Below are 19,862 nucleotides of genomic sequence, written 5' to 3'. Positions count from 1 at the left end.
ACGCCCGGCTAATTTTTTGTATTTTTAGTAGAGACGGGGTTTCACCGTGTTAGCCAGGACGGTCTAGATCTCCTGATCTCGTGATGGAATTACAGGCATGAGCCACCACGCCTGGCCAGGTGTTTGTTTTTATCCTCCTATTTTTTCCATTTCTAGTACTTTCCATATCTGTAAAATAGGATTAATAATAGTACCTCTCTCATAGGGTTATTGTGAGAATTAAATGAATTAATGCTTATAAAATGCTTAGAACAGTATCTGGAATATAGTGAGTGCTATTTAAGAGTTCGCTATTGTCTTTATTATTATGATGTTAGGTCAAATTTATTATATATAAATATATATGTATTTAGATCTCTGATTGTCTTGTTCTTTCCACTGGAATGTCGAGAACTAATAGAAGTATGGCAGTGTTTCCCAGTACTAGTGCACTGTTGTCACTTTTTCCTGTTTTTTTCTCCAGTGGTTTTGGTTTTGTATATTGAAGTGCTATGCAATCCCAAGCAAATGTATACATAATAGCTATACATATAATATATATGAACTTATATAGGTATATGTAATTATATATTATACTATATACTTATATTTATGTAGGTTTATATAATTGTATATAATTATATAAATATATATAAAATTATATATGTATGTATAATTATATAAATATATTTTTATAAAGATATATTCATATATTATATAAACATATTTATATAGATTATAGTTACATATTTAATACACAAATATATTTTATATATTTATATATTTCTACATATATTTATATATTTTGTATAATCTATATTTATATATTTTGGGTAAATCTATATTCTTTTATAGATATTTATATATTTATGTGTGTAAATGTATATGTATTTTATACACACACACATACACACACTTTTTTTTTTCTTTTTTTGAGACAGGGTTTTGCTCTGTCACCCAGGCTGGAATGCAGTGGCATGTTCATGGCTCACTACAGCTTTCACCTCCTGGGCTCAATCAATCCTCCCACCTCAGTCTCCTGAGAAACTGGGACTACAGACATGTGCCATCATGCCTGGCTAATTTTTCTTTTTTGTAGAGATGGGGGTCTCACTATGTTGCCTAGGCTGGTCTTGAATTCCTGGCCTCAAGCGGTCCTCCTGTCTCAGCCTCCCAAAGTGTTAGGATTACAGGCATGAGCCACTGCACCCAGCCAATAGTTATATTTTCATTATAGGTTGGACCCTCTGTGTCTCATCTCAAGCTTTTAACCTTGAATTCAATAAACAAAAAGCACCCTGAATTTGTTGTCATTATTTGCATTTGCCTGATCTACTTTATTAGTTCACTATATATATAACATATATACACATATATTTTATATATATATATTTGTGTGTATGTGTGTGTATATATATATATTTTAGACAAGGTCTTGCTCAGTCACCCAGGCTGGAAGGCATTGGTGTGAACAGGGCTCACTGCAGCCTTGACCTCTCAGGCTCAAGCGATCCTCTCCCCTCAGCCTCCTGAGTAGCTGGGACCACAGGCATATGCCACCATGCCCGGCTAATTTTAAAAAATCTTTTTGTAGAGGTGGGGTCTTACTATGTTCCTCAGGCTGATCTTGAACTCCTGGGCTCAAGTCACCCTCCTGCCTTAGCCTCCCAAAGTGCTGGAATTACAGGCATGAGCCACCATGCCTGGTGACTTTTAATATTTCTGAGTCACATTGGTTTAGGTTTGTCATTTGAGAGCACATGGCTGAAGATTTTTTTTTAATCCATTCTGAGTCCTTTCCTTTTAAAAGATGAATTTTATCCAGTTACATTTATTATTAAAACACATGTTTGATCTTGCCTCTATTATACTATTTTGTTTTCTGACTTATGTTTTCTTGTTGCTTCTTTTTCCCTCTATCTTTTGCTGTGAGATCTCTGCTTTTCCTTAAAAAAAAAAATCCCTTAGCAATTTGGAAAGGATATAGTTTGCTTTCTGTTAAATAAGTTTACAACTTTAAATAACACACTCAGATTTCTCTTTTTCTCAATATATCATTGACGTGGTTTTTTAACAACAGAACTTGGCTGTCTACCCTGATTAGATTCACCAGATGCTTGCCAAAACTCCTCCTCACTTATGCCAAGCTGAGCTTTCCCTCCACAGCCCAGACGAAATGGCTCTGGCTGCCCTTGTTTGTGGCTGTTTAAAAACAAAACTCGTTAACATATTGTCAAACCATCTTTCTCTGAAGCCTACAGAGATTTGGCTCTAGCTGCCAATGGTAAAACAGCAGGCAGGCTGCAAGTCATGGCTCCAGGCCCATTCTGGAACACGGGCGGGGCAGCCCGGGGTCAGGTGGGAGGCCCAGAGGTTTCCAAGTGACATCCACAGTGCCTCCCCATGGCCTAACCCCACAGGAGGAGGCAGCATGGAATGGAGGCACATAGCTTAGATCAAAGTGCCCTTTCTCTCACTCTGTGGTCTAAAGCATTCTGTTAGTTGCTCATCTATGGGGTTCTCACCTCCCCAGCAATACAGGCTTTCCCTGGTCCAGCAAAGTTTCCGCAGGCTCTTACTTCCCCTGGTCCAGCAAAGTTTCCATGTCTCTCTTTTTTTTTTTCAGACTGAGTCTCGCTGTGTCCTCCAGGCTGGAGTACAGTGGCATGACCTCGGCTCACTGCAACCTCTGCCTCCTGAGTTCAAGTGATTCTCATGCCTCAGTCTCCCAAGTAGCTGGGATTACAGGCACCCGCCACCACACTCGGCTAATTGTTGTATTTTTAGTAGAGATGGGGTTTTGCCATGTTGGCCAGGCTGGTCTCGAACTCCTAACCTCAGGTGATCCCTCGGCCCCCCAAAGTGCTGGGATTACAGGTGTGAGCTACTGCGCCTGGCCATCTTCTGCTTTCTTAATCACCCTTCTCCCTGCTTCACCAGCATCTCCCAGAACCCCCTTCAGGGCTGTTCCATCTCTTCCTGGAAATGCTCTGAGAGATTAGAGCAGCGTGCCTGGGAGCCAGATGGGGCAACCCTGGAGGGCCTCACTGCTCCTCCTGGCTTCAACACCTCCCTGCTCTCCACGGTCCAGCTCTATCTGCTTCCTCCAGGGAGACTACCCTGATTGCTCCACCTTCTCTGACCTCCCATCACCCTGATTAGGTGTTCCTGAGGCCAGGGCTGAGGCCTCCTGTGGCTCCCACATGGCTGAATACACAGAGCTAGATACAAGGAGAGCTTAGAAGACTGACCGAACAAATGAGAGGTCAAGACAAAGGACTCTGGAATCTGACTGCTTGGGTTCAAATACCAGATCTGTGGTTCCTGAGTGGTGGGACCTTGAGCAAGTTACTTAATGTTTCTACAAAGAGTTGTCATGGGGATTAAACGTCACCATGTGTGAACTATAGGGCGCAGCCTCCAGCCTGAAGACATGGACTCAGTGGAGCCAGCACCGTACTATGAGCCGGCATGGTTAACTGCACTGTGACAGCTTGACCGAACACTGATGCTGTGTGTAGGTGGGTGTGTCACCAGAGCTCTGGTGCAGGAGGCTGGTGATCTGGGGCAAATCATTTCCCTTTTGTGGAACAAAGACGAAGGCCTGGACATATGCGCTCTGCGAGCCCTTCCTGCTCTGGCCTCCCTATGTGCCGTGGGTGTTGAGAGTTTGTGAGCTGTTCCCTGCTCTGGGGGGCTGGGGAGCACATTTTCAGCAGAGGCTCTGCCCCAGTTTCTGATCTGACTTACCAGCTGGAGACCTCCTTTCCCTGCCCTCCCCTCCTCCTCCAGCCGTCCCTGCCCCAACCCTGCATCCCCAGGAGGGTACCAGCGCTCCACTGCTGAGCAGGATCATGAAGATGATGAATGTCTCGAACCAGCTGTGCTCTACGATGTGGTAGCAGGTCTTGCGCAACCGCCACCAGACCTTCCCTGGGGCTTGTGTGGTGTCCACCGCACAGCAGGGACAGCGCCGGACACAGCCTATGGGAGAGGGTGAGGGTCAGGCCCAGCTCAGGGCCTGTGAATGCCCACGTCTAATGGCAGAAGGTTGAATGGTTGAAGAGATGACTGACAGAAAGAGCTACGATGGTGGGGGTGGCGAACAGGGCAATATGGTGAGCAGGGCCATGTGAGCGAGGGCCGTGGGCACCACCCATGGGGGCTGCACGCTCTGCAGACACCCTGTGAGGAGGATGGATGGACTGAGCACCCAGTGAGTGGGTGAACAGCCTGGCAGGCCTGGGCAGGGACAAGGCTGGGCTGGGACAGGTTCCAGCTTGTCTGCTGCTCATCTGGGAAACTGTCCCCCTGGGGAAATGGTAGGAACTCCTGGGCATTCCCTGGGCCTTCTCCATGTTTGTAGTTTCTGAGCCTTGGGAAGGGCAGACCCCTCAATGAGAGCCCCCATGGATGTGTCACATGAAGGGCAAGCTCTCATTTTTTTTCTCTCTCTCTCTTTTCTTGAGATGTTTCACTCTTGTTGCCCAGGCTGGAGTGCAATGGTACAATTTTGGCTCACTGCAACCTCCGCCTCCTGGGTTCAAGCGATTCTCCTGCCTCAGCCTCCAGGTGCCCACCACCACGCCCAGCTAATTTTTGTTTTTTTAGTAGAGACAGGGTTTCGCCATGTTGGCCAGGCTGGTTTTGAACTCCTGACCTCTGATCATCCATCCGCCTTGGCCTCCCATAGTGGGGATTACAAGTGTGAGCCACCGCGCCCAGCCAAGCTCTCATTTTATCCCCAGTTACCCTCCAAATATACCACCAATCCATAAAAACTATAGATGCCAGTCAACACAGCCACATGTCATACCTGCCTCAAGGATTTACAGAGGGCCCACTATGTGTCAGGCACCGTGCTAGGGCCTGGTGGTACAGGAGCGAATTAGACCCAGACCCTACTGCTGTGGGGCACACAGTGATGCTAACACACCACAAACACAGTGTCTCCAGTCCTTGGTGCAGCTGTCCAGCCCAGCACCCCGTAGGCAGACACGTCAGGCAGATGGAGGAACCCCCAGGGTAGCAGAGGAATGGAGGATGTGGGCAGATATCTAAGGCAGGGTGTTGGTGCCACGTGGCCCTGGGCTCCAAAGAGCTGCTGGTCCTCCTGTCCCCTCTGGGTGGAACTGACACTGGGGCAGAGGGTTGCCCGGGCCATTACCTTCAGTGAAGCAGTCCTCTGGATCCTTGACATCCTGGCCCAGGTCAGGGATCTGCTCCAGGAGCTCAGCGGTGTTGGTCATGTCTGCTGTGCTGCCCTCGGAGCAACTGTCCTCTTGGGTCTGTGGACAGGGGTGTGGGGCAGGGTGGGAAAGGGTGTGAGTGTGGACTGAGTAGCAGCCTTTGGCCTCAAGCCCAGAGTCTGAAGGAGCCTGGGGCTCCCTGAAGGGAGGCAGCATCTTCAGGACGCATCCTGGGACCTGCCACAGAGCCACCTTTGGGCAGTCAGGGCTGGGCCAAGGCTGGACCTGGGAGCTCCCGGGTCTGTGATTCTGGTCTGCTGGAGTCTGGGGCTAGGGTGTGGGGGCTGTGAAAGGGGTCTGGGAAGCCACTGGGGATGGGGACTGCATCTAGCTGGGAGCAAAACGGACATGGGGTAGCAACATGGACACACGGTGGGACATGGACACATCGTGGTGGCATGGCACACACAGTGGAAACAGGCATGCCACATCCAGAACAAGTCAGAACCCGGATCCCGGGCAACACACAGGCAGCAAGCTCAGACTGCAGAGAACAGGCCAACAACCCCACCCACATGTTTTGCCCAATCCCCGTGGGTTCTGGTGTGCTGGGCAGAGCCTGGAGGCTGGGAAGGTGATGGAGCCCTCCACTTCCTGTCCTTGCAAGTCTGCTGCCTTGACCTCAATAACTTGATTATAGGGAGGCTACAGAGAGGCATGTGCATGCAGGCGTGCCCTCGTGAGTGTCCGTGTGTGTCACTTGTGGGTGTGGGTGTGGAGGGGTGTTACAGGGGCCACTGTGGGTACCCTGCCCAATTCCAGTGCATGAGACTAGTGCACCCATTCCCAGCCACTGTGAACACTAGCTGCTCAGCTGGCCCTCCTCCAAAAAATCATCTTCAGCTGGGGGCTGCCGTCCCGAGGGGTGGCCAGTGCCCAGCAGCCACTGATACAGGAATACAGAAGGCCAGCCCCTAGCCTTGAGTTGGGACAATGCTGTGGTGCAGTTCATGCCCCAGAGCTCTACTTGGGACAGGATGAGGCTGACTCCAGCTGGAAAGCCCTTCCGTAGCTTCCTCCTTTGCCTCATCCTGTTTCTTTTACTTTCTCATGGGTTTCTCCTGAGAACACCCTCAACAAGTCATTTGCACAGGAATCCCTCTGCTTCTAGGAAATGGGGCGTAAAGATGGGTATGTTGGGGGAAAATCCATCATTCCCTTCAGGTCAGGTCCAAAGCCCCCATCTTGGATGCCCCCACCTCACATCAGCTCAGGCCCAGGCTCCATTTAGAGAGGGGCTTGTCTGAATTCTTGGGCATGGCTATGCTCCTACGGCTGCCTTCTTTCTTTTCTTTTCCTTTGATGAATCAATCTGCTGATGCCTCAGGGGCTTCTTTTCCATTTTTGAGATCTGTGATGGGAAAGGGATGGATTCTGGAGGGAAAACAGAGCCTACTGCTCAGTGCAGGTGGATCTTTGGCCAGAGAGATGGGGCTCAGCCTCTCGTGGTCCCCCGTGGCTTTGAGGGTTCCTTCCCCTCTCCTCCCAGCTCAGTTAGGGGATGAAAGGAGTTGGGTGATGAAAGAGGCAGGCCAGAGGAGAGTAGCATGCTTATTTTTCTTTCCAACACTGGAGCTGTCTGAAGTCCATGGGGCTGCCATGTGAGAGGACATGTTCTCAGGTCCTACTGCAGGTGAGACGAGGGAGTCCCTTTCCCAGGAAAACCCCAGCCTATCTCTCCCTTATATAGGCTCCCCCATGAACTGATTTGAAGAAAGGCAGACTTTTAAAATTCATTCAAAGGTTAGCATCCGTGTGAGAGCCTCTTCTCTCCCATGACATTCTGCCTCTCTCCTGTGTCTTCCTGTCCCCACGTGCCTTCACGGCTCAGATCATCGAGTGGAGAACCGTGATCTGCACAGTCAGGAAGATGACTCTGGTAGGCCCTTGTGCTCCAAAAACTGACCATGCTTGCAAAACTCACATGGGCCCATCTCACAAAAGAGGAAAAGGCACAAGTGCTGCACTGAGTGAGGTCAGGCTGCAGGACAGTGGCCACCAAGCATTCTGAACATGTGCCCTCCACCTTCTGTGGGCTAGATGTGAGTGAGACTGGGCAACTTAGTCAGCAATGCCACCAGCCTCTTGCTCAGGGGTTGCAAACTTCAATGCTTACAGAATCAGGCAGGTAACAAAATGCAGTCAGGCAGATGGCTCTGTGGCAAACTAGAGAACTCCAGCCAGCATCCAGGAGGTGGCTTTCACTTGCCTCTAGCAGGGTGGCACGTCTTCTGATTTTTCAAGAGAAGCCGGAAATGCAGATTTTTACATAAAAGCTCCCCATTTTTAAATAGTGGCAGCTAATTTAAAGTAAAACCTTTCTGTGGCCAGATCAAAATGCAGTGGTAGGCTGGGTGGGCTTCCCACTTGTGGCCTCTGCTTTGGTGCAGATAAGAAGCTGCTGGTGGGCAATGTGCTTATTCTCAGAGCTCCCTGAAGTCTTCTTTGTTTTTTGTTTTTGTTTTTGAGACAGGATCTCCCTCTGTCACCCAGGCTGGAGTGCAGAGGTACAATCTTGGCTCGCTGCAATCTCCACCTCCAGGGTTCAAGTGATTCTCAGGCCTCAGCTTCCTGAGTAGCTGGGATTACCAGGCATGCACCACCATGCTCAGCTAATTTTGGTATTTTTAGCAGAGACGGGGTTTCACCATGTTGGCCAGGCTGATCTTGAACTCCTGACCTCAAGTGATCCACCTGCCTTGGCCTCCCAAAGTATTAAAATTACAGCGAGCCACCGTGCCCAGCCTCCTGAAGTCTTTGGATGAGGAGATTCACAGGACAAATATTTGCCAAACAGGACCAAAACACAGGGATGGAGTGTGTGGAGAAGGTGAACACATGGAGGTAGTGGGTTAGTACTGCATCAGAGTTTGGGACCAGAATTTCCAGAATTTCCCCTTGGCCTTGGGCCCTGCACCATCTCTCCCTGTCAGGACAGGGATGCCCACTCTCCCCTCTGCAGACTGGTCTTCCACGCTGCCTGTGACAGTGGCTGTGGCTCCCAACAGCAAATGCAGGTGTGCACCTCTCACAGCCTGGCTCTGACCCAAGCAGCAGTGGCCTGCCGGCTTCATGGACAAAGGCATGCATTACCTCACCACACCCTGGAGCCTGGGGTTCCGCTTTCCGCTGCTGCTGCCAGTCAGCCTGAGATACACTGGCCTCGGCCTCGGAGGAGGCAGTCGCTGACACCTGGCTCCAGGTCCTGGAATCTGGAGGGGCCTCTGGGCCAGCGGACACAGGCTGGGATTCCTGTTGAAAAGACCCCAGCCTATGAGCTGAGTCCACACACCCAGCCAGCAGGTCTCCAGGGCCCTGACCCTGGGGGTTTCAGACCCTGCCCGTGCATCTCGGTCACTGCCTCCAGCTGTCTTCATGGGGCCTCCATCTCACTGAAGACCCCTCCCTCATGGGGCCTGAGCAGGCAGGTGGGAGGTTCCTGGTAGGTTCAGGCAAAGGGCCTAGAGCCAGACAAAGCCCCTGGCCAGCCTGGCATAACTCCCCCTCCCCAGACTCCCTGGAAGGGTGCAGCTGGGCCGCGATGGCCAGCTCACAAATGCTGGCCACTGTAGGAAGGGCACATTGACTTCCCTCATGAGTCCCCGTGGCACTCTCAGATGAGAACACACACATCTCCCAGAGAGCCAGAGTCGACGGGCTCAAGAGAAGGAACGGAGAAGGGAAAGCAGAGGCAGCTGGAATGCCCCTCCTGTGCTGGAGATCATTGGAAACTGTGGTCCTGGCAACACCAACACTGCCCCTCCCTGAGCAGACATTGCCACTGCCCCACAACCTGACTGAAAGGGTGGCCTCTGGGACCACAGGGAGGCAGGAGGACGTGAAACCAAGCCCAGAGCCTTAGATCAAGTTCCACACATGGGGAGTCGCTGCTCTCCACAGCCAGGCCCACCCAGTGCAGGCCCAGAGGAAGCAGCCAAGATGGGCCCGACTCAACAGGGAGAACACTCCTGGGGGCTTGACCTAAAGCCCTAAGGAGAAGCCACCTGAGCCTGGCTCAGGCCAAGGGAAAATGGAGGGGAGGGGAGGGGAGGGGTGGGCCCTGGCTGCTTTGTGCAGACTCTGGCCCCAGTGTTAAAAATAACAGGTTGGGAGATAAGATAGTGCTGTCCCTGACACCTCAGTCTTAGGGATGCTTATTTTTAAATCTTAGAATGAGCCCTGGGTGTGGGAGGAGGGGAAGGGGCAGTCTGGAGGTCAGAAAACTGTACTTCTCCTTCACCAAGATACTACCTTGCCAGTCCTGGAGGGGGACAATGGTCAGTGTGGGGACTAGGGGCTACAGGCTCTGTTCTAAACTCATGAGGAACACCTAGCAAGTCTCTCTTGCCATGCCTCAGTCTCCCTGTCGTACAGTGAGCTCCCCATGCCTAGCCAGGGCATGAGTGGTGGACAGCAGCGCCACCCCAGGTCAGCTTCTGGACTGAGTTAGGAAGAGAGGGTTGAGGGCTGGTCTCAGCACCGCTCTGAGAGGCTGGCAGAGGCAGCTGCTTTGAGCGAGGCTGGGTGGCCCGGACAGCAGAGCTCTGGGCCCTGTAGATACGTGCAGGGGTGAGGGCCCACCTGCTTGCTGGATTCCTCCTCCGTGTCCAGGCTGTTCTCCTCATCCTCTTCCTGGTCATCTGTGTCTGACTCAGCCACAGCGATGGGCACACACACAGGCTCTGGATCCCTGGGGGTTCCCTGACCTGGCTGCTCGCCTTCCTCAAACCGTGTTTCCTTGCGGGTGGGAGGTACCTTCTCTGTCGCTGGGGGTGGTGGGGAGTAGGGGGTGGCAATGCAGCTGGGCAGCTGGCCCTGAGTGGCAAGGGCTGCGGGCTTTTGAGGCTGCTGCCGCAGGAGCCCACAGCAGAAGTCCCAGGTGGTCCGCTTGACAAAGCGCAGGCCCCGCTGGATGCGGGCCAGGGCCAGCTGGAGGTTGTTCATCTCTCTGTCCTCATCAGGGGATGTGAGGTTTTCTGCACTGAAGGAGCTGAGCAGCAAGGCCAGGAAGAGATTCAGGACCTGTCGAGATAATGGGTCAGGCTCACCAAGGCAATGCGTCATGCCAAGCCATCCAGTCCCAGTTCTATGACGGGGAAACTGAGGCCTAGAGACCTTTAAGACTACCTGTGACAAACAGCTCCGAGGCTCGAATCCAGGGCCCTGAGCCCTCATCCTAACCCCTCGTTTTCTTGAATATGGAAGGTTTGGCTATAAAAGAAAATGCAAATTCGAATTCCTCTTTCCAAGGGCTCAGACACAGTCTGAATTGAGGATGTCGTGTCCTGGCTCAGGTTCATGGGAGAACTATGCGTGCATTCAGTGTCAAAGTGAGGGGCTAGCCCAGTCACACACACTGAGCCCTGTCTTGGCACCAGTGGCTTCTACACACAAGCCTTCTTCTCCCTTTTCCTCTTCCTGCTGCCTTAGGAGTAGTGAGGGGCAGTGGGGTTAGGATGGGCACAGGTCTCCTTTCTGGGAAGTGTGAGTCCAGGCACAAGACAGAATCCCACCGAGAAGCCACCCAGAACTTTTGGGACTTTGTTGGAAAGAGGAGGAGCAGTGACCTGCCTCTGAGTTCCCCACTGAAGCCAGCTTGGTGCTCAGAGGCCTGGGGCTGCTGCTGTAGGGCACATGCCACCTGACGCCCAGGTCTGCCACGCTTTCCAGGTGAGGGATGCTGGGACTGGGCAGAGAAAGGTGCAATAGCTGGAAAAGAGGTCAGGAAGGCACAGACAGCCCTCAGGCACTTGGACTAACCATGGGGTCAGGCCACTGAGAGCTGACCGTGTCTAGGCTGTGAGGGGTGCTAGGAAGGGTATTGTGTGAAGGTCAAGGCCTGCTATGCTGCAGGGAGCCAGGGGAGGGTGCAGTGTCAGAGGTTCCACAGGGTGCAGTATTTTATTGAGGTCTATCATCAGGGCTTAGGGACGTGAGACTTCTTAAGAGGAGTTGCATAACCCTCTGCCTTTGGATGGTTCTGGAGAATTGCTTGTCGTTAAGCCTTCCTACAAGAGTGAAGCTTTAGCTTTTGTTTAAAAAGAAGGCCTTTGCTGTGTGACAAGGGGCTGGGCTTGTGTCCATTTCCCAGTCTCACGGAGGGTCAGTTAAGATGGCGGTGGGCTGATTCCCACATGTATGGGTCAGACTGGCCCATGGCTCACCAGGCCGCCAGGCCACCATGGGCTTGGTGTCTCCTCCCTCCCAGCGCCTTTATGGCAGGGTGGTGTGTGAGGATGGGTGCATAGTTCTATTTGGAAATCCACTCTGAGACTCTGTTCTGGTTTCTCAAGAGCCTCTAAAACACACCACTACCAGGGACCCCATCCCTATCAGCAAGCTGGGAATGAGAATTCTGACGAAAGCACCCTCAGAAACATGTCTTTGGCTTAAAAGTAAAACATATTCATGCGGACAGTACGGAAGGTGAAGAGGTAGGCTCTCCCACACTATCTCTATGGAGAGATGATCACTTTTGACACCTGGCAGCCTTCTTTATCATTACTACGGGGTAGAGCATGTGATGCAATTCTGAGCTGCTCTCTACACCGACCTCTGGCCTGGCCCCTGGCCTTTGTCCACAAGGACCCAGGCATGGCCGCCTCTATTCCCAGGAAGAATGCCCACTGGATCCTTCCCCACTCACACCAGGCCCTGCATCCTCCAACCTCCAGGAGTTCTGGGCCTAGGCTGGGAGTAGGGTAGGGGGGCGGAGGGTGGGTACCTAGGCAGCCATGCCCACCCACACAGGAGTCTAGGGCCCTCCTTGTCGCTGGCTTCAGAAGTTCAGCTTCTTCCAGCGCTTTCCCCATCAATCGTGCCGCTGCTGCTCCCAGCCCTGCCTGATCATCACTTCCCATTTCAATGGCAATCTTGCTTCCTCCCACGCCCAGCAGAGGCCCAATTCCTCAGGCGGCCGGGGAGGGGGCTGCGTGGGCTGGCATTAGCTCCCTCCTCCAGCAGCCTCTAATTTTCTCATCCTCAGGCAGATCTGCTGGGAAATCGCAGGGCTCCGTGTGTGTGAGGGATGGCTCAGCGTGGCCCTGGGCTGAGTGCTTGGCAACTCTCATTCTCCTTAGAATAGACAGCCTGGCAGGCCCTGGGGTTGGGATGGGCTGAGCAACCCTCCACCCCAAGGGATAGCTAGTTTGAGGGGACATAAGCGGGGGCTGGGGGCCAGCCAAAGAGCAGGGTTCTAGTGGCATTGTGCACTGAGCCCTGGCTCCGCTCTCTCTGGGCTCTACATTCCTTTGGCCTCTGGGCTCACGGGCCGGCGGGGGAATGATCCCAAATTGGCTGGCCCTGTCCTGGTCTGGATAAGGCACATGGGAGAAGAAGTCAGACAGGTTTGGGGAAAGACTCTGGAATCTATAGCCGATAGTACTTGCCCCACAGCAGGCTGAAAAAGTGAATGTAAAACCTCTCTATGAGCTGATGTGACTGCACTGTCCACAACAGAGACATACAGCTATGGGTGGAAGCCAGACAATGCAGGTATGCTGCTTGAGCATGTGTGGGCCACCTGTGTACCCAGGAAGGTACCTTCACATCCACAGTGGACACTGATTGCTGCCTGAACCACTGACTGATCCCAACGTTGCCTCTTCCTAAGGCACCTTCTCTGGTATTTAAATTTTGACCTTTCTCAGTTCCAGAATTCCCCACATTGTAAAGACACAAGATGCACCTGCCCAAGGACAGACAGGTACCCACAGGAGCAACGGTGTGGGCCCCTCATGATGGGACAGCAGAGACTCCTACCACACTACTCAGGATGACACATAAAGAAAGCTCCTACGGGCTCCACCTTACCTGGACCACCACCTGTCTGCACCTGTGCTTTGCTCATCCTGCTCCTTCCCTCTTCAGCATTGCCTGTTTATTAGATCAGCTACAAAATCCCTTCCAGGAAGCTTTCCTTGATTTTCCTAGCTGAGTGGGAACAGTACCCACGGTCTCCTCCTTAATGGCTCTGATCACTCTGACCAGTCTGAGAGTTATTTCAGGCCTGTTTGAACTCTCCACCTCCCCAGTCATCTCTCAAGCTGGTGAGTGATGTCAGGGCTGGCGCTAGACCTCATTTGCCTCTGTATGCCCAACAGCATGTGGCACAATGTTTTCCATGCAACAATGGCTTAGCAAATGTTTAAGATAAATTGAAAAACCATGTGATAATTCATTGATAGTGTATGACAGTAAAACAATGGGTAGATGAACAGATAAGTAAATGAATGAAAACAAAATGAGTAAATAATGAATAAATAGGTAAGTAAGTGAGTAAATGCATAAATGAGCAAAATGCAGTGAAGAGGCCAGGCACAGTGGCTCACATGTGTAATCCCAGCACTTTGGGAGGCTGAGGTAGGCGGATCACCTGAGGTCAGGAGTTTGAGACCAGCCTGGCCAACATAGTGAAACCCTGTCTCTACTAAAAATACAAAAAATTAGTCAGGTATGGTGGTGCATGTCTGTAATCCCAGCTACTTGGAAGGCTGAGACAGGAGAATCACTTGAACCTGGGAGACAGAGGTTGTAGTGAGCCGAGATGATGCCATTGCACTCCAGCCTGGGCAACAAGAGTGAAACTCAGTCTCAAAAAAAAAATGTGGTGAAGAGTGAGTGAATAGATGGATGGGTCAATGAGTGAGTAAGTAGACAACTGGATAGACAGATGAATAGATAGATGGAATTGGTGAATGAGTGAATGGTGAGTTGATAGATGGGGGGTGGATGAATGAGTAGAGGAGTGAATTGTTGGGTGAGTGGACAGATGGGTGATGGATGAAGGGAGGGATGGATGGTTATGTAAGTGAATGGATGGGTGGATAGATGAATGGGCATATGGATGTGTAAGTGTATGAATGGGGGTTGATGAATGGGTGACTGATAAGCAGAGTAGTGAATGGGTGAGTGAATGAGCAAAAGGGGGTTGATGGATGAATGACAAGGTGAATGAGTGGATAAATGGATGGGTGGTTTGATAACTAGGGAAGGATCTACTGATCCTTCTGATTGCTGGAGTGGTGAACAGATGGATGGGTGGGTTTGTTGGTGGGTGGGTGATTGATAAGTGGATGATCAATAGGTAGACGGCTGTATGAGCATATAGGTGCAAGAATAAATGGGTACATTGAATAGATGGTTTGTTGGTAAGTATATAGACGGATGAGTAAGTGAGTGCATGGCAGGTGGATGAAATAAATGAGTGAGTAGTTAGATGGAAATGTGGGTAAATGAATAGACGGATGGATGGATGGGTAGATGGATTGATAGAAGGGTAAGTAAATGGATAATTGGATGGGTGGGTAGCTGGGTAGATGAGTGGATGGTGTGTGTGTGTGAGGCCCTTGGCCAACTTACCACAAGGTTGCCAATGACCATAACAAGCAAGAAGACCAGCAGGCACAATGACTGCCCAGACACCTCCATGCAGTCCCACATGGTCTCGATCCACTCTCCACAGAGGATGCGGAAGATGATGAGGAAGGCATGGAAGAAGTCCATCATGTGCCAGCGAGGCAGCAGGCCTGAGTCGCTGTCCCTCAGCTCTGAGTAGTTCTTGCCAAAGAGCTGCATGCCCACCACAGCAAAGATGAACACGATGATGGCTAGCACCAGCGTCAGGTTCCCCAGTGCCCCCACTGAGTTCCCGATGATCTTGATGAGTGTGTTCAGGGTGGGCCACGATTTGGCCAGCTTGAAGACCCGCAGCTGGGGAAGGAGGAAGAGCAGGGGACCTTGTGAGGGTCTCTGGCTCCTGCTGCCCACGGGAGTGAGCAGGCACCCTCACTCTCTCTAGCTCCTGCCTGAAAGTCCAGGGAGTCCTTGGAGGGCACTGACACCTATTTTTCCCCCCATTTTTCCCAGAGCACCCACTACTGTTTGTCTCCACAGCCTGAGGGCAGCTTCACTGGGCACTGCTCTGGGAGTCAGGTCAACAGCTCCAGCCTCACCTCCCCAACTCACCCCTTCTCTTCGTCCCCACACCAGCTTCCTCTCTGCCTTGGCCTCACTTCCAGGAACTGCCCACTACATTCTCTCAACAGGGAGTGTCCTTGCTCTTTCATACCTGTCCTCATCAGGTATCCTTTGGGGCAGCTCAAATCATCTCTGAGTCGTCCAGTCACCTCTGCCTCTCAGTCATCACAGAGAAAGGGGGGAAGGTGCTTAACACTTACTGAATGTCTGCGTGCCAGGCCTTGTGCTTAGAATGGATGAACTCAGTCAGAACTCCCAATAACCACATGAGGTTGGCACTGGTATAACCTCATTTGACAGAAGAAGCTGCCAACCCTCACAGGTGGAGTAACTTGTCTAAGTCCCTTGGTTCATAGCAGTGGAGTCAGGACTAGAACCCACAGCCTTGGCTTTCCCTCCTGCCCCCACCATCCTGCCTTCCTACACACTCCCCGCTGCTCCACACCCATCCACTGTATGTGCAGCAACCCACAGTGCTCAGGACCTCCTCCAGAAAGCCTTCCCTGATTACACCTCCCGCCCCATGTCTGGACCTCTCAAGCATTTCAAGCTCCAAGTGTGGTCCACAGACCAGCAGCTTTGACATCACCTGAGACTCACTGAATCAGCATATGCATTTTAACAAGATCCCCGGATGATTTGTGTGTGCAATAATATTTTAAAGATGCTGATTCAGAAACCAGCAGGCAGAACCTTGGATGAGCAGTTAGCAGCCCAGCTCCCTCTGTTATCTGCCATGTAGCTTTGGGAAATTCGTTTCATCTCTCTGAGTCTCCTCATCTGTGAAATGGAAATGTAGTAATACCACCCCCACTCCTGGATCCTGGGAAGGCTAAAAGGGTCACATTGGACCACAAAGGGCTTTGCAATTCATCAGGATAGCCACCACAATTGCTCCTCTGGAGGAATGTCTCCTGCCTTGCCTGCCTCTGTACCCCCACCATCACCAGCACTGGGCCAGGCATCCAGGGGTACCTAGCAAATGGCTGTTGGGTGAAGGCATGACAGATCAAAGTAGGGATGACCAAGTGATGACCTCAGATTGGGTTGTGCCCAGCCCTCCGCCCCCACCCTGCCCACCCCCCCTTGCGGTGGGTCCAGCCAGGTACCAGGCGGAAGGAGCGCAGCACCGACAAGTTGCTCATGCGGGACAGGCCCAGCTCCATGAGGCTAAGGATGACGATGATGCTGTCAAAGATGTTCCAGCCCTGTTGGAAGTAGTAGTAGGGGTCGAGGGCAATGATCTTGAAGGTCATCTCTGCTGTGAAAATCCCTGTGAAGACCTGAGGAGGGAGCAGGAATTGTTCGGGATGGAAAGATCCCCTGGCCAGCAGGGGCACCTGCCTCCTGACTCTTGCTGTGGCAGGGGCTCCCTCCAGGACTGCCAGCTCTGATTGCGCCCAGGCTCCCAGTGGGGGTTTGCTTGGCCATGGCTCAGCCCTTGGGGACAGCTCTCTCCTCCAGCCTGCTCCCCCAGCCCTTGCAGCTGCTCACCAAGCACACCAGGCACACAGCTTGGCCGTCGGGAATGTCCTGGGCCCTTTGCAGGCTCCACAGAGACTCACAGCTCTAGGGGGCCCCTGCGGTGGACAGTGACATGACCTAGCGCTAAACTTCTGATCTGTGTGTCCACAGGAAGGGCTTTCACCCGACACATGCCAAATCCACGCATCACCATGACACTCATGGCTCCCTGACCCACGGGCTCTGTTCTTGCTGTTCCTGCTCCTCAGGAGGCCCTTCCTCCTCATCCACCTACTGGACTCTGCCCACTGTGATAATCAGCAGCCACTGCCTCCCGAGGGCTACGTGCCAAGTGCTGGTCACAACACTCTGCACATGTTGTTTCTTTTGATTCATCCAACAACCCCATTAGGAAGTATCACTGCCTGCAGTTTATAGGTAAGGAAACTGAAGCACTGAGAGGTTAAGTAACTTGTGTGGGGTCATGTAGCTATTAAGTTTGAGAATGAGGAGAGGAACCCAGTGCTGCTCTCCAGAATTTAGGGAAACCTCCTCTCTCTTCTAGAAACATTCCTGAGTGGGCAGAGGCTGAACTTTGCCTGGACTTACGAGTCCCAAGCTGCCCAGCCTTGGCCGGCAGAACCCTGTGGTCAAGGATCCCATGGTGCAGTGGACCAGAGAGCCATGCCAGCTGCCCTGCAGTGTGCCAATTGATGGGGGCCCGGTTCCCAGAGGAGAGAATGTTCTGTGACGGTGTGGATGGCAGGAAGTTTGGGTCCTGTATGCAGGGCCTCTTGACCATGCTGAGGAGCTGGGGGGCTGTCCTGAGGGCAGTGAGGAGGCACTCAGGGTCTTTTGGAGGGGAGGGCTAAAGCCAGAGGGCCAGAGTACCCCTGAGAACAGTGTCAGGCCTGCAGCAGTTGTGAGGAGGTGGGGGTCAGAGACGGGCATTGCTGAGGCACCTCACCGGGGTTGGCAATCAGGTGGGGAGGTCACTCTGGTCTGGGCACCTGCCCTGACGGAGCTCTGTGCTAGAAAGAGAGGCATTTGCTGGCCACCCCAGTGCCATCCTCTCCTCATCAGCTCAGAAGAGGCCCTGTGGAGGTGGGCTGCAGGGCAGCGGGATGCTGTTGGCTCAGGGGTAGGCACCAGGAGGGCAGGTGGGCAGGCTCCTCAGCACTGCCACACAGGGCACCACCCACCAGCCCAGCCCTCTTGACTTCAGGGGTCCCTTTAGTGCTTGTGCCCAGAGGGAACTGCTCCTCCATCAGCCGGGTCTTGGGAAAGGGAAGGACCCTGAAATCCTCCAGCCTCAGTTTGCATTCCTCACACATAGAGAGACAGCCTTGAGACCTGCTTCTCTCCCCAGCACCCAAACCTGCTTCCATATCTTTTCCAACCCCCTACCCCATTGCCTGTTGCTCTCCTGTTCCAGCCACGCCTGTTCCTTGCTGTCCCCTCCTCGGGGCCTTTGCACTTGCTGCTCCCTTTCCCTGGGTTATGCCTCTCCCCAGCCGCATAACTCACTCCCTTCAGAGCCACCTGATCCATGGGTGTCCTGGTAACTTAAAATGTGCCTCCCTCCCACCAAATTCCTTATTCCCCATCCTTGCTTCATTTTCCTCTGCCTCACACCACCATCTAACAGCTATTTGTTTATCGAGCCTCGTCTGTTTAGAAGATAGGCTGTGTGATGTCAGGGACCTTTCCCTACTGTACCTGGAACGATGCCCAGCCCATAGGTGGTCCACTAGTGTCTGTTGAATAGATGAACAAATGTTTGAGCCTTTGACCTTCCGTGCGCCATGTCCTGCCTGTCCTGTGCTGCTCTGCTTACTTCCAGGAGCCTTCCCTACCCAGCCTGAGAGACACACAGCTGTGCTTAGAGCCCTCACTCAGCAGCACAGCCTGCACAGTTTCCCTGAGAGCCCCTACAGGTGGGGCCCGGGTAGCGCCTCCCTTGGACCCCCACTTCTGATCTTCCCCAGCACTGCCGGGGTGCACCAGGGTGGGTCTGACACCCATGAGTGCCGACACTCATTTCTAGAGAAGGGAGCTCAGGAAAAGCCCTGCACCTCACTTTGTCCAGGCTCCCAGCTGTTTTGGTGGCGAGATGGCAGTGATCAGGTGGAGCTAGGACTCAGGAAAAAAAAGACAGGAGAGGTTCTTGGGGAGTGCCCTTCAGGGAAACGATAAAAGGTTTTTCAGGGACCTACAGCATCACCTGGAAGCTCTTTGGAAATGCAGAATCTTGCAAGGCCCCTGAATTAGAATCTACATTTTGACTAGATTCCTGGGATTTAAAGTTCAAGTGCTGTTTTTGACCATGAGCTCTCAAACTTGGTGCACTCTGTAATCACCTAGGGAGCTTTAAAAATATGGCTGCCTGGGTCACATCCTACAGATTCTAGTTACATTGGACTGGAGTGGAACCCAGGTATGGGGATTCAAAAGAGAAAAAAACTTCCCAGGTGATTCTAATGTGTAGCTAAGCTTGAGAAGTACATACATTTTGGTAACAGACCTCCTCCTTCCACAGGCTCATGCCAGGCTTTCTAAGGCCATGTGATCAAAGCTTGATGGTTTAAGATATGCAGAGAATGGTGGCCAGGCCCGGATTCCAGAGCAGGGGCTGCCTCTGTGTGATCTTGGGCCAGTTTCTTCAGCTCTCTGAGCCTTGAGGGTCCTCATATATAAAATGGGGATAATACTAACAACTCCGTAGGAGGTTTCCAGGAGTTATAGCTAATGGCTGTGAAGTGGATACTCCGCACGAGAGGGTGATTACTGTTACTGTCAGCAGCATTTATTGTGATTGCTGAGAGTGGCCAAGAGCTCCAGACCCAGGCAGGGGCTGCCTTCAGATATAAACAACTCTGCATGTTTTATAGGCTCACTGGGATCTGGCAGATGGAGGCTCTGAGCATGGTGACCCACTTCCCCTAACTCCTGGCAGGAGGTTCACTGAGCAATGAGTGCAAATGGCCGCTTTCCAGGAATTGGGGGAACTTACGGGGAACCCCAAATTCTCTTTGACCTTGGCATATGACTTTAATGGGACTATATTCCATGCACTATAAACCTGTATCTAAAACATAGTACCTTGTGAACATCCTTCCATGCCAATTAAACACAATCTACAGCATCATTTTTCCTTCCTTCCTTCCTTCCTTCCTTTCTTCCTTCCTTCCT

The 19,862-nt window shown here is 52.0% G+C and overlaps 1 protein-coding gene across 6 annotated transcripts in view; it reads right to left on the bottom strand.

Moving 5' to 3' along the window:
• Window positions 1-19,862, bottom strand: part of SCN5A (sodium channel, voltage gated, type V alpha subunit) — an 84,959-nt gene that overhangs the window by 22,133 nt on the left and 42,964 nt on the right. For 4 of the 6 annotated variants that reach the window (XM_011953307.1, XM_011953304.1, XM_011953305.1 and 1 more), the window contains exons 14-19: window positions 16,316-16,489; window positions 14,589-14,939; window positions 9,810-10,250; window positions 8,322-8,480; window positions 5,147-5,267; window positions 3,809-3,963 (exon numbers count right to left, since the gene is read on the bottom strand). In XM_011953307.1, coding sequence (XP_011808697.1) covers window positions 3,809-3,963; window positions 5,147-5,267; window positions 8,322-8,480; window positions 9,810-10,250; window positions 14,589-14,939; window positions 16,316-16,489 — 1,401 coding nt within the window. The remainder of the gene's footprint in view (window positions 1-3,808; window positions 3,964-5,146; window positions 5,268-8,321; window positions 8,481-9,809; window positions 10,251-14,588; window positions 14,940-16,315; window positions 16,490-19,862) is intronic. The other 2 variants (XM_011953309.1, XM_011953308.1) reach the window with 1 other exon arrangement.

The sequence above is a fragment of the Colobus angolensis genome, unplaced genomic scaffold, assembly GCF_000951035.1.
Source record: "Colobus angolensis palliatus isolate OR3802 unplaced genomic scaffold, Cang.pa_1.0 Scaffold36, whole genome shotgun sequence".
NCBI lineage: Eukaryota > Metazoa > Chordata > Mammalia > Primates > Cercopithecidae > Colobus > Colobus angolensis.
This window is presented reverse-complemented; position numbering and strand designations above follow the sequence as displayed.